The 12,785-nt window shown below is 41.6% G+C and overlaps 1 protein-coding gene across 1 annotated transcript in view; it reads left to right on the forward strand.

Annotated features, from left to right (window-relative positions):
• carmil2 (capping protein regulator and myosin 1 linker 2) overlaps positions 1 to 12,785 on the forward strand; it is a 139,162-nt gene that overhangs the window by 97,096 nt on the left and 29,281 nt on the right. The window contains exons 21-24 of the mRNA XM_048605993.1: positions 504 to 641; positions 2,502 to 2,568; positions 8,451 to 8,716; positions 10,447 to 10,586. Of these exons, the coding sequence (XP_048461950.1) occupies positions 504 to 641; positions 2,502 to 2,568; positions 8,451 to 8,716; positions 10,447 to 10,586 (611 nt within the window). The remainder of the gene's footprint in view (positions 1 to 503; positions 642 to 2,501; positions 2,569 to 8,450; positions 8,717 to 10,446; positions 10,587 to 12,785) is intronic.

Genomic DNA, 12,785 nt, shown 5'->3' on the forward strand with positions numbered 1-12,785 from the left:
TTTTTTTCATAATTCATGGAACATGGGCTATGCTGGCAAGGCCAACATTTATTGTCCCCTCCCCAACTGCCCTTGAGGTGGTAGTCACCTTTGTGACAACTGAATGATTTGATCAGTCACTTCAGTAGGATGTTAGGAGTCACCCACGTTGCCATGGTTCTGAAGTTGCATGTACATGGATAAGAGTGCATCGACAAATCCAAGGGCTCAGGTTAACCTGACCCTTTTGGTAGAAAACTATTGCATTAGTCATCCGTTGTATACACCATATACTTTCCCATTCCACTGTAGTCGCTCAGGCAAAGTGTAGAAGACAGGCAGCTGATCTATGGTGTATTTACAGTGATGGAGCTGGAACAGTTTCTAGGAACGTCTAACCCGAATATCTGATGAGAAATCTTTTCGCTGTTTAAGTGCTTGAGTTCTTTGACTTCATAATTTAAATCACTAAGTATTTTTACTTGCAATTTCAATGACACTCAACTAAGTGTTTCTCCATTTAGGCATCTTGTGCATCAAAACCACTAAATGAAACATCCTCTTCAGACAAAGCAGGTCCAGAAACCTCGAAAGATGAAATCACAATTAACGGAACCATGGATTTATTGAGTTCACCCGACAATGAGTTGGCACCAATTGAGGTATCATTCACCGCAGGTGTTCAAATATGGAACTGACTTAAACTCAGAATTGCCTTCCTCCTCTGATGCCTTAATGTTCATGGGATTTGGGTTGAAAAAGCACCAAACCCTTTTCTGTTTCACAGCTTTTACAAACATTTAATGTTTGTTTTGTTCATGGCTTATCAAAAACTGCAGAATCCTCAATGAGGTTGTTTTCTTTGGTCAAATATTCTTTACAGCATAAATTAATAAAGGTTCAGACTCCCAAGAACACCAGAAGAATTTGGTATGCAATAATTTTAAACCAGGCTTCAACCCAGTTGTCATTTCAACTTTTTGTTTAGCTTCTACTCAATCTCCCTATTGAATATTCTCATTATAAGCTTGTTGTGCCTCAGTTGAGTGATGATCAGTTGAGAGTAGAACCTGTTCAAAAGGTCGGTTTGGATACCACATCGTCATTTGTATGCAGTTTGTGTTGACAGATGTAAAATTATCACTGAGAAGATCAGGGTTGCAACAGAAGGTGTGGAGTCAGAGCATTCTTTCAGTCAAAGGGAAATTAGATAAGTACTTGAAGTTAATGAAGGTACAGTGCTATGGGAAGAGACAGTGGGAGAGTTGAGTTTATTTTTTTGGATTACACTTACCAATAGCCATCAAATATGAGTAGCCTCCATTTATGTAATTAATTCTATAGGAAATATCACAAAATGGATGCCCAACCAATTTGCTTGTGTCACTGTGAACTATAGCTCAATCCCTCAAACTGTAATTGTGTAAGAACAGCCATGCCATTCTGCATACTCTCAATCCTACATATCATTAATGACATTCAATAGCTCTCTAAGGAGGAGATTATGACAGTTATATCTACATTTAGTTTAAAGTTCAGATTCAAAATTGTTGGGCCAGTGCATTAGAAAATCTCACTTGCACTGAATTTCGACAGGTCTTACTATTCTTTTGCCATAACTCATTATTTGGAAAACCAGTATTATTGTTACTTCCTTTCTTGTGTACAAACTTAATCACTACTATGTTAAAATCAAGCTGGACTTTATTAACAAATATGTTGCATGAATGCTTCTAATGTACAATCACAGTGGAACTGGATAAATCTGAGCCAATCACTAGAAGACCAAGGGCAAACTAATATATTCCAATTTATTCACCCCTAAGGAAGAAGTCTAAAGCTTTACTTGGTGACATCATACTGAAACTCTTGAATACATGACATGAGAGATGCAGTATACATGTATCCCCTAATATGTCTCTTTGCACCTTGCTGAAGGTATTTGTTAAATCTGCTGTCATCATCACCTCAAAAACCAAATCTTGCCCATTTTATCATTGCAAACTACCATCCTATCTTTTTGAATCACTCCAATCTGTTTGCCTCCCTGTTACCATGCATTTAACTGCTTCAGCAGTGGCTGCTACACTTTCAGCTGCGGAGGGGATAATGTCTGAGATTCCTTCCGTAATCTGTTTCCTTTGTTTTTAAGAAGTGTCTTATAAAAAAAAGTCTTTGACCAAGCTTTTGGTCATCTGCCCCAATTTGTGCTTATGTGGCTCACTGTCAAAATTTGTTTGCTAATGCTCCTGTCAAGTTCCTTGGGGCACTTTAGCATGTTAAAGGTTCTATGCAAGTGTAAGTTGTTGCTGAGGATGCTTATGTTTACAGGCATGTGACTTTTCAATAAAGTAGTGAAGCAGGTAACATGAATCATAATTGGATATGTTTATGGTCATTTTAACTCAGTTTAAATCCCTGACTACACATTCCAATCAGAATATTAAGAATGTCGGAATAGTGGTGAAATGCTTTCAGTTTTAAATGTTAGTAGTAATACACATGTAATGTCTCTTCTGTAGCGTGTGTCCATGCTTCGCAGGAGGACAATACGCTCTAGAAGAATCAGGCCAACCACAGCATTGAACCGTAAGTGATCATGTTAACACTTATTTGAATTGATTTTGCTGACTGTTTCTGGCCCGGGTAAGCAACTAAAGTCTGTATTAATTACAAGATCATACCATTCAAAGGGAAGGAGTCAGAAAACTTAACATGTATGATTGTACACTTTTCCCTCATGCCGGGAGTGTATAATCTCATAACACTTAACAATTGGGAAACAGTAGTCTTCCCGTTCACTGTTTGACTGCTGGCAACTCAAATAAGTCAAAGCTCCTTTGCAAGTCAACTTTTATGTAAAATTTCCTAGTGTAGGAGTGCTACACTGCTGCTAAGTCCTATGGCAAGATTTTTTTGCCCACTCTCTCTCCATATTTTCCATTTTTGGTGGCAGTGGGGGAGACTTTGTTTGTTTGTTTGTTTGCCATCAACATGTGGTTAGTAAATTTTTTCCCAAGTTCTGATTGGATCTTTTCTAATTAAATATTAATAGTTATTCACCACACCTTGGGAGAAACAGAACTAGGGAACAAAATGGAATTTTATTTTAAAAAAAAGATATTTTACATTGTCAAGTAACTTTACATTTTAGATAACTGAAGTGTGTTATTTAGAGGTGGCGAACTAATAGAAGACTGAGTTGGGATCATGGAGGCATTTTCAGGATGGGAACTTGTAACGAGGCATGTGCCGCTGTATGTATTAATGACTTAAATGAAGAAAGTGAATGTGCTGTAGTAAATTTGTGGCTGACACAAAAATAGATGGGAAGGCAAATGATGATACATGTCTGCAGAGGGATTTGGACAGGTTAAGTGAGTGGGTGGGGTGGGGGTAGAAAACTTGGCAGCTGGTGTAAAATGTGGGGAAATGTGAGATTATGCATTTCTGGAAGTAAGAATAGAAGACCTGGATGTTATTTAAATGGAAAAAGACTGTAGGAAGCTACAGAACAGAGGGATTTGGGAGTTTTTTCCATGAGTCACAAATAGCGAGCATCTGAGTTCAGTCAGTAATAGGGAAGGCAAATGGAATGTTGGCCTTTATTTCAAAGGGTAAGGAATTTAAAAGTAGAAAGGTTTTGCTAAAACTGTGCATGGAATACTGTGAATAATTATGGGGCCCCTTGTTCAAGGGAATGATGTACTGACTTTGGAGGTAGTCCAAAGGAGGTTCACTGGTCTGCAAACAGGTATGAAGGGACTGTCTTCTGAGGTGAGGTTGAGTAGATTGGGTATGTACTCACAGGGATATAGAAGAATGAAAGATCTTATCGAAACATACAGGATTCTTCGATTTGACCATGTTGATACAGAAAAGTTGTTTCCCCTTGTGGGGGAGTCAAGGAGCAGAGGGCCTAATCTCAGAGTAAGGGGTTGCACATTGGTTCTGTTTCTGTGCTGTATGTCTCTTCGGCCCAATTCGTCCATGCTGACCAAGTTTCCCAAACTAAACTTGTCCCACGTGCCGGCATTTGGCCCCTATCCATCTAAACCTTTCCAATATATGTACCTACCCAAATGTCTTTGAAATGTTGTAACTGTACCTTCATCTACCACCTCCTCCAGCAGTTCATCCCACACACGAACCATCCTCTGTGTGGAAAAAGTTGCCCCCAAGGTACGCCACCCCATCTTACTCCTCACCGCATAAATACGCCCCCCATTTTTGAACTACTCCATCCTAGGGAAAAGACCCCCGCCATTCATCCTATCCATGGCCCTCACAATTCCACAATCATCTACAGGTCACCCCTCAACCTCCACCCTAGTGGAAAAAAGTCCCAGCTTACTCAGCCTCTCCCCACAGATCAAACCCTCCAGGCCTGGCAACATCCTGGGAAATTTTCCCTTAACCCTTTTCCAATTTAATAATATCCTCCCTATAGTAGGGTAGCCAGAACTGTACACAGTACTCCAAAAGTGGCCCCACCAACCTCAACACGACATCCCAACTCCGACACTCAATGGTCTGAGCAATGAAGGTTAAGCGTGCCAATTCACTGCACCCACCTGTGATGCAACCCCGAAGAACTATGCACCTGGACCCCCAGGTCCCCTTGGTTCAACAACACCATCCAAGGCCTTACCTTTAAGTGTATAAGTCCTGCCCTTGTTCATTTTATCAAAATACAATACCTTGCATCCATCAAAATCAAACTCCAGCTGCCACTCCTCAGCCCATTGGCCCAACTGATCAAGATCACTTTGTAATCTTAAATAACTCTCTCCATCATCAACTATACCACCAATTTTAGTGTCACCCGCAAACCCACCAACCGCGCCCCCAAATTCTCATCCAAATTGTTTGTCACTTGTATAGACAACAGTGGACCCAGCACCAATCCCTGCAGAACACTGCTGGTCACAGGTCCCCAGTCCAAGAAACAAGCTTCCACCGTCACCCGCTGTCCCCACTGTCAAGCCAATCCTGTATTCAACTGGCAAGCTCTCCCTGAATCCCATATGATCCAACGCCACTAATCAGTCCCCCATGCGGAATCTCACCAAAGGCCCTACGAAAGTCCATGCAGACAATGTCCACTGCTCTGCCTTCACCAATCGCCCTGCAATTTCCTCAAAAAAACTTAATCAAGTCTGCAAGACACGACCTCCCATGCACAAAGCCATACTGACTATCCCCAATCGATCCCTGCTTCTCCAAATGCATGCACATTGTATCACTTAGAATCCTCCCTCAACAGCCGACTCACCATCAATGCTAGAATCACCAGTCCACAGTTCCCAGGCTCCTTCTACAGCCCTTCCCAAACAAAGGCACGTTAGCCACCCTCCGGTCCATCAGTACCTCATCCGCGGCTGTACGTGACACAAATATAAATGACATACAAGACAGAGATGAGGAGGAATTTCTTCCCTCGGGTTTATGATCTCTCTGGAATTCTTTACCAGAGTGGGCTGTTGAAACTGGGTCGTTAAGTATGTTCAAGGCTGACAGACAGTTTTCTAATCCGCAAGGCAACCAGAGGTTATAGGGAAAAGGCAGGAAAGTGGAATTGAGGAGTATCAGCTTGGCCATAATTCCATTGATGGTGGAGCAGGCTTGATGGGCTGATTTCTACTTCTATGTCTTAAAATGATTGGCAGTAATGCAGACATATTAAATTTATGAAAATATGATTACCATGTTTTTGTTTTCAATTCCTGCTCACAAGAGGATATTTACATTTTAGCTCTCTGAAGTTTGAATGATATCCACCAGCTGAGGAAGCAGGTACAGAGTTAGTCATCGGTCCATTTAGATTAGAATATGAATAAAGGCTGGCAGCAACATCATAGGAAACTGCAGTGCAATAAGTTTAACATTGGCAAGGTGCTTGTTAAAGAGGAAAACAGGTCTGGAAGTCTCTTTCTTGTATCTGACATCAGCCAGAGGTCTAGAATGCATTGATTTTTGATTTGATTTATTATTGTCACATGTACCTAGGTACAGTGAAAAGTTTTTTTTTTGTTTTCGTGCAGTACAGGCAGATCAAACCATACAAAGTTCATAGTGTGATAGAACAGGGTGAGGAATACAATGTTACGGCTGCAGAGAAGGTGCACAAGAAGCAAGATCAACATTAGATTTGAAATTTGCGAGGTCTATTCAAAAGTCCAACAACAGTGGGGAAGATGCTGTTCTTGAACCTATTGGTATGGTTGTTTAAGCTTTTATATCTTCTGCCTGATGGAAGAGGTTGGAAGTGATTATAACTGGTGTGGGAGGGGTCTTTGATGTTGGCTTCCTTTCCAAGGCAGTCTGAGGTATGGATGGAGTCAATGGATGGAAGGTTGGCTTACGTGATGGACTGGGCTGTGTTCATGACTCTCTGTAGTTTCTTACAGTCCTGGGCAGAGCAGAGCAGTTGCCATACTAAGCCATAATGCATCTGGATAGAATACTTTCTATGGTGCATCTATAAAAGTTGGTAAGAGTCCTTTATGGACGTGCCAAATTTCCTTAACCTCCTGAGGAAGTAGAGGGGTTGTGCCTTCCTAATGGTCACGTCCATGTGGGTGGTCCAGAACAGATTGTTGATGATTGTCACGAGTAAGAACTTGATGCTCTCCACTGTCTCCATCCCAGCTCCACCGATCTAGTTAAGAGTGTGCCCTCCACCTTGCTTCCTGAAGTCAATGGCCAGCTCTGTAGTTTTTCTGACATTGAGGGAGAGGCTGTTATCTTTACACCATGCCACCAATCACACTATCTCTTTCCTGTATTCTGTCTCGTCATTGTTTGAGATCTGGCCTACAATGGTGATGTTGCCAGAGAACTTGTAATTGGAGTTAGGATGAAATTTTGGCCACACAGTCATGAATTTACAGGGAGTATAGTAAGGGGCTGAGTGTGCATTCTTGTCGGGCACCGATGTTAAGGACTGACATGGAAGACCTCACTGAGGTCTGTGGGTCAGGACGCTAATAAACCAGTTGCAGAGACCAAGGTCTTGGAGTTTGGAGATTGGATTGATTGGTTGGAATTATAGTGTTGAAGATGGAGCTGTAGTCAATAAGTAGATATCCAGATGTTCCAGGGATGAGTGTAGGGCTAGAGAGATGGTGATACCTGCCATGGACCTGTTGCAACGGTGGTTAAAGCAGGCTTAGAGGTTAGAGTTGATGTGAACCATGAAGCACTTCATAATAATGAAGGTCAGAGGCACCAGGCAGTAGTTATTGAAGCATGTTGCATGAGTTTTCTTTGGTACCAGGATGAGAATGGTCTTCTTCAAGCAAATGAGAACTTCACATTGTAGTAAGGAGAGGTTAAAGTTGTCAGCAAATGCTCCTGCTAGCCAGTCTGGTCAGGATCTGAGTGCACAGCTGGGAACTCTGTCTGGGGCCAGTCGCTTTCTATGGATCTACCCTCAAAGACCAATCTGATATCTGCGGTGGTGACTGAGGGATTGGGTGCATCCGAGGCTGTCAAGGGAAAGGGACACCGTTTCACTGTATGTTCAAACCAAGTGTAAAATGCATTGAGCACATCAGGGAGGGATGTATTTTTGTCTGCTGTTCTGTTCTGTTTCATTTTGTAGCCTGTTATGTAATGTAGGCCTCGCCACAAACAGCATATGGTTAGTTTGGGTCTCTAACTTAACCTGGTACTATCTCTTGGCATTTCTAATGGTTTTATGACTGCACACATGGTCTTCAGTTGGCATATTAACTTGTGTTCGTGCAGCTTCCTTCCCAAGTTTAATGTGACTACCTGGCCTGAAAACACCCCATGCAAATTACTGGGAACAAATGTTGAGCTAGGTTCAGCTGTGTTCTTTAGTTCTGAAGAAGGGTCACTATGCCCTAAACATTAACTCTATTTTCTCTCCACAGATGCTGCCAGACCCACTCAGTTTTTCCAGCGATTTCTGATTTTTGTAATGTAGCAAGTGAGGGGAGGACAATGATCTCCCTAGTGTCTGAGAAGGTGGTTTGGCTTTCTATTAGTATAAAAGTTCATTTCTTCCAAAGAGTAAATTCATGTCCACTGTGGGCACCCAGAACAGGAAAGCCCCGTGCTCAATTTGCATTCTGTGCTAAGCTTATCAACAGAAGGTGGATGTTAGAAGGTCCATTAGAATTAGTGAAAGTACCCAGAGGAGCAAAATCATTCCAACTGGTCCATGTGCAACAGCCACTCCAGAAAACAATTATATTGAGTGCATAAGCACAGGATTAACTGGAATGTGATACTCCAATAGTTGAAAATTCTTTAAAGAATAGTCATTTGAATGAGATGCCAGAGTACAAAGACACCAGGGAAGCCCAGTCCAAGTCAGAAGTTCAGCAGAGGATGGTGGAATGTGTAAAACAAAATAAACAATGAGCAACAAATTTACTACTTGCTGCTATAAAGAATTGTAGAGGAAAAAAAGCTAAATGTTCTCATCGTCTTTCCCTCAGGAATCTCAGACATAGAGACGGAAAAACAACTTGAGGGAACGGATTTTGAAGCAATGGAACAACTGTTGACAGTCAGCAGTCAGTCTGTTACGTCACGACCAATCTCCACTGATATGAATGATGTAAATAACACACCTACAAATACAGAGACAACTTTTACAGATTCTCTTATGGATTTGCCAACTGAAGGGATGAAACTAAAGCACTGTACCAAAGGCAGGCCAAGACCAAACAGGATCAGGAAACATCCGCCCTCCAAACCTACCGTAAGTCTGTCTTGGAAGCATTTTTAATGGAGATATGTTTAGCAAAAAGTCAATAACATTAGGCCAATTACTTACCTTTCACAATCTCCTAGACAAATTGCTAACAACTTATGTTGTAAATAAGAAAGATAGCTGGGAGTTAAAACTTTAGCAACAGGAAGGAAAGGAAGAAATGTACTCTTTTTGGGTTAGTTATCTAAAGAGATGAATTGCCAATTACACTGAGGTCAATGTAGGGTAAGGCTGAGATTCCAGATCACATGCTGTTTTCCTAATTTAGAATAAACCTGCTAGGTTTCTGGCTTGCTGAAGATTTTTTTTAGACCAAACCAAATTTAGAGTTGTCTTGTGATTTTATTAACTTTGTTGATTTTGGGATAACATTTTAACATGTGCTGTTAACTGAGATCAAAAGAAATTTCTGTGTATCTGTCAGTGTGGGTAGCTCTCTCTCCATTTCTACCTTAAATAAACGCATCCATGAAGTAATATCAATAAACAGTGACAAAGTGGCAGGCACTTTGAATCACGTTGAAACACTGCCAGCAGGCCTTCATTGAAGGAAATAGCCATGTCTACAAATCAATAGTAGGGAAATCTTATCAAGCCCTGAATGACTTGGGCTATGGCGAGAAATTTGGGAGAATTGTGTGAGCATTCCTTTCAAAATGTTGCATTTTCTCAGAGTTGCAATCTTTGAAATGAGGTTCTGACTCAGCAGCAGGGAGATGCCTACTAAGGGGATTATTGCTTGTTATCAGCCTAATTAACTGTACATCATGCCTCAATTATATGCACACTCCTACCTTACCACCCACTGTGAGGAAACTAGATGTTGAGACTGCGCGACATCGAAGTCCAAGCAGGCCTCCAGACCTCCATCTTTGGACACTGACAGCAACATCTTGGGGCACCTGTCACATCCATCCTCGTCTGTGTACACCGGCATCTGACACTTGCCAGCCCCTCAGGATCCCACAACATCTCGCAGATTGACTTGGCGAACATTTTTGCACTCTGAAACTGCAAGGTACACTGGCAACAAGGATTGAAATGCTGCTCCAAGGACACTTTGCAGGGGGAGGCACCCAAATCATAAGCTCTCTGAACTGCTCACTTACTTTCTTAGCACTCACTTGCCTTGGGCCTACACGGAAACGCACCTGATTTGCCTTTGCTTTTTCTACCCTCCGCCACAATATCAGCCAGGTTCACAGTACCTGTCTTGCCGTATCGTTTAGTGTAAGGACAAAGCTTGTCATGATTGTCAGCAGTCTTCAGTCAAGTCAAACAGCCTTAAGTTGGGGTCCTGGTACAGTAAGTCTGATAAAACTAACTGCTAACTCTGACAACTTTTCTGGGAAGGGAAGTGAAATAGACAGACAGAGGTGAAAACTCAATGCCAAGGATGCCTGTTATATAATTTATAAAATTAGGGGAGGTGATGTTCTACTGGTATTATTGCTAGACTATTTGTCCAGATTCTCAGGTAATGTTCTGACTCTTTCTTGTCCCTAATTACCCAGAGGACAGTTAATAACTGGTCAGCAATGCCATATCCCATGAATGTGTTTTTTTTAAAGAAACTGCATTAGCTCAGGAATGATGGGTTCAATGTGTTATTGAAATTCTTAAAGTGGAAATGATTATTAAAACTGCGATTAGTATCCTGCTGTTTGAATGCTGTCAGACTGGGCTATTCAGTTGCATTTTGTTTATACTTGGTATAGGTACAATCTGTGGACCAGGAAAAAGGAAAGAATGTAACCATCGGCAGATTAGATCTAGGACTAGAAGAATTCTTCACAAAGAAGATAATTCAAGAAGAAACCAGTTATGCGTCTGCTGCTTTGAGTGATTCATCATCTCAGTGAGTGACAAGTGTTCCATCATATTTCTGACTTGAGCCTTGTAAATGGAGCAAAAAGAAATAAGGAGGTGAACCACTCACCACAGATTTTCAGCTCGTGTCTTTATGTTGTAGCTACAGTCCTAATGAAGCTTGTCCAGTTTGACTTTTAGACAATGATCATTGTTGATTTTGGAGAACAAGGTACAGTGAAGGTCATGGGAAATGGTTAAAATGGCGGTTAGCTGACATTTGTGTGGTGCAAGTGATATCCATCTCTTGCACACCCATTATTATCCAGGTCCTGTTATAACTCAGTCAGCTTTTTTTTTGAACATAGTTGATAACCTGTTACAAAAGACAAAAGTCATCATTTGACAACAACTAACTTGAATTGTGGGAGTCTCAATGCTTTAATATTGCTTTCTCCAGCCCCTCTGAGGGCTACAAGAGCCAGGAGATGTCAAAGCAAAAACAGAAAATACTCCTATTTTTAAAAAGACATTATAACCTTTCCAAGGAGTATTCCCCAGTTTTGGGGTTAAATACATAAATGGATGGCAGAAGAATTATTCACTGGCCTTGTGAGCACCATTACATCCTGGACCAATTTCCTAATGGTGGGATTGGAATAGAAAGGGCTTTCCACTTACAGCATCCAAAATAGACCAGTTCCCTGGACACTGCCCCTTGGCAGATGACTGGGGCCACCATTCTAGATAGGATTCAGGGTGGCACAGTGGTTAGCACTGCTGCCTCACCGCACCAGGGACCTGGGTTCGATTCTACCATCGGGCGACTGTCTGTGTGGGTTTCCTCCGGGTACTCCAGTTTCCTCTCTCAGTCCAAAGATGTGCAGGTTAGGTGGATTGGCCACGCTAAATTGCCCATAGTGTTCAGGGATGTGTAGATTAGGTGGGTTATAGGGGGATGGGTCTAGGTGGGATTTTCCAAGGGTCGGTGTGGACTTGTTGGGCCGAAGGGCCTGTTTCCACACTGTATTGATTCTATAATTTGCTGCCTTCCCCACATGTCTGTCCACATGGTAGTGCAACAGCTGTGACTGGGTTGATGAGTGGTGCCACAAGATGGAAGTACCTTGCTTTATACCTGGACTGCCAGCTGTAGCTCATTTTTACTGCTGGAAGGTTTTGAGAGCTGAGTGGTTTGGCCAATTCAAAGAAAATCAGTCAGGTTACTGTTGTCCACACAGTGCAGATTCATGACCATAATTTGACTCCAGTGCAAGAATCCTGACTCAAATCCTGGCCCGGTTTCTGGATTTCACTGAAAATTTGGTTTCTGTCTCCACAGATGCTGTCAAAACATGTTGGGTTTCTCCAGCCCTTTCTGTTTTTACTTCAGTATCAGAAGTATTTTGCATTCATTTATGAAATCAAGACCAGATTTCCTACTCCTAAGCACCTCCTGGTGGTCACTCAGAGTGGCAGACATCTTTTACTCAGTCATGGAAAACTACTATAGTGGTCAGTAGCAGGGGAATGAGAGGAAAAGCCTTTAACCACATGCGGAAAAGAAGCTGAACATCACATGACAAAAACCTTTCTTTGAATCAATTGCTGTGTTTTGTGTTTTTTGCTAGCTACTAACATAACTGATTTCCAGCTAGGAATGAATGCTACAATGTACTCCTGGGCTTGTACTGCTATATCATACAGCATAGAAGGAGATTATCTGCCTATTGTGTCTGTACTGGCACTCTGGAAACAATTAAATCCTGTTCCTCTGCTCTTTCTCTACGGCCGTTCAAATGCTTTCCTTTCAGTATTTATCTAAATCCCTTTTAAAAAGCTACTATGAAACCTGCTTCCACCACCCTTTTTAAAGTAGTTTATCGTAATCTGCTACATAAAAAGTTCTCCTCTTTGCTACCGTCCCTGGGGTTTTTTGCCAACTTTCTGAAATTTCTGTCATTAAACATTTTCTCCCACCCACTCTATCAATACACTTCATAATTTTGAACATGTATTAAATCAACGGTTAACATTCTATATACTACAGAGAATCTAATGTTTCTAACCTCTACCCACAATGGAGGTTCCTCATTACGAGTTCCATTCTATAGCTGTCTCTGCCCTGACATCTTTCCAAAAATGTGGTGTGAAAGTTGGACACAATATTTCAGCTGATTCCCAATCAATGTCTTCTAAAAGTTTAACCTAACTTCCCTGCTTGTACACTCAATTTCTATTTATGAGA

Source organism: Rhincodon typus, chromosome 15 (assembly GCF_021869965.1).
Source record: "Rhincodon typus isolate 14 chromosome 15, sRhiTyp1.1, whole genome shotgun sequence".
In the NCBI taxonomy this organism is placed as follows: Eukaryota; Metazoa; Chordata; class Chondrichthyes; order Orectolobiformes; family Rhincodontidae; genus Rhincodon; species Rhincodon typus.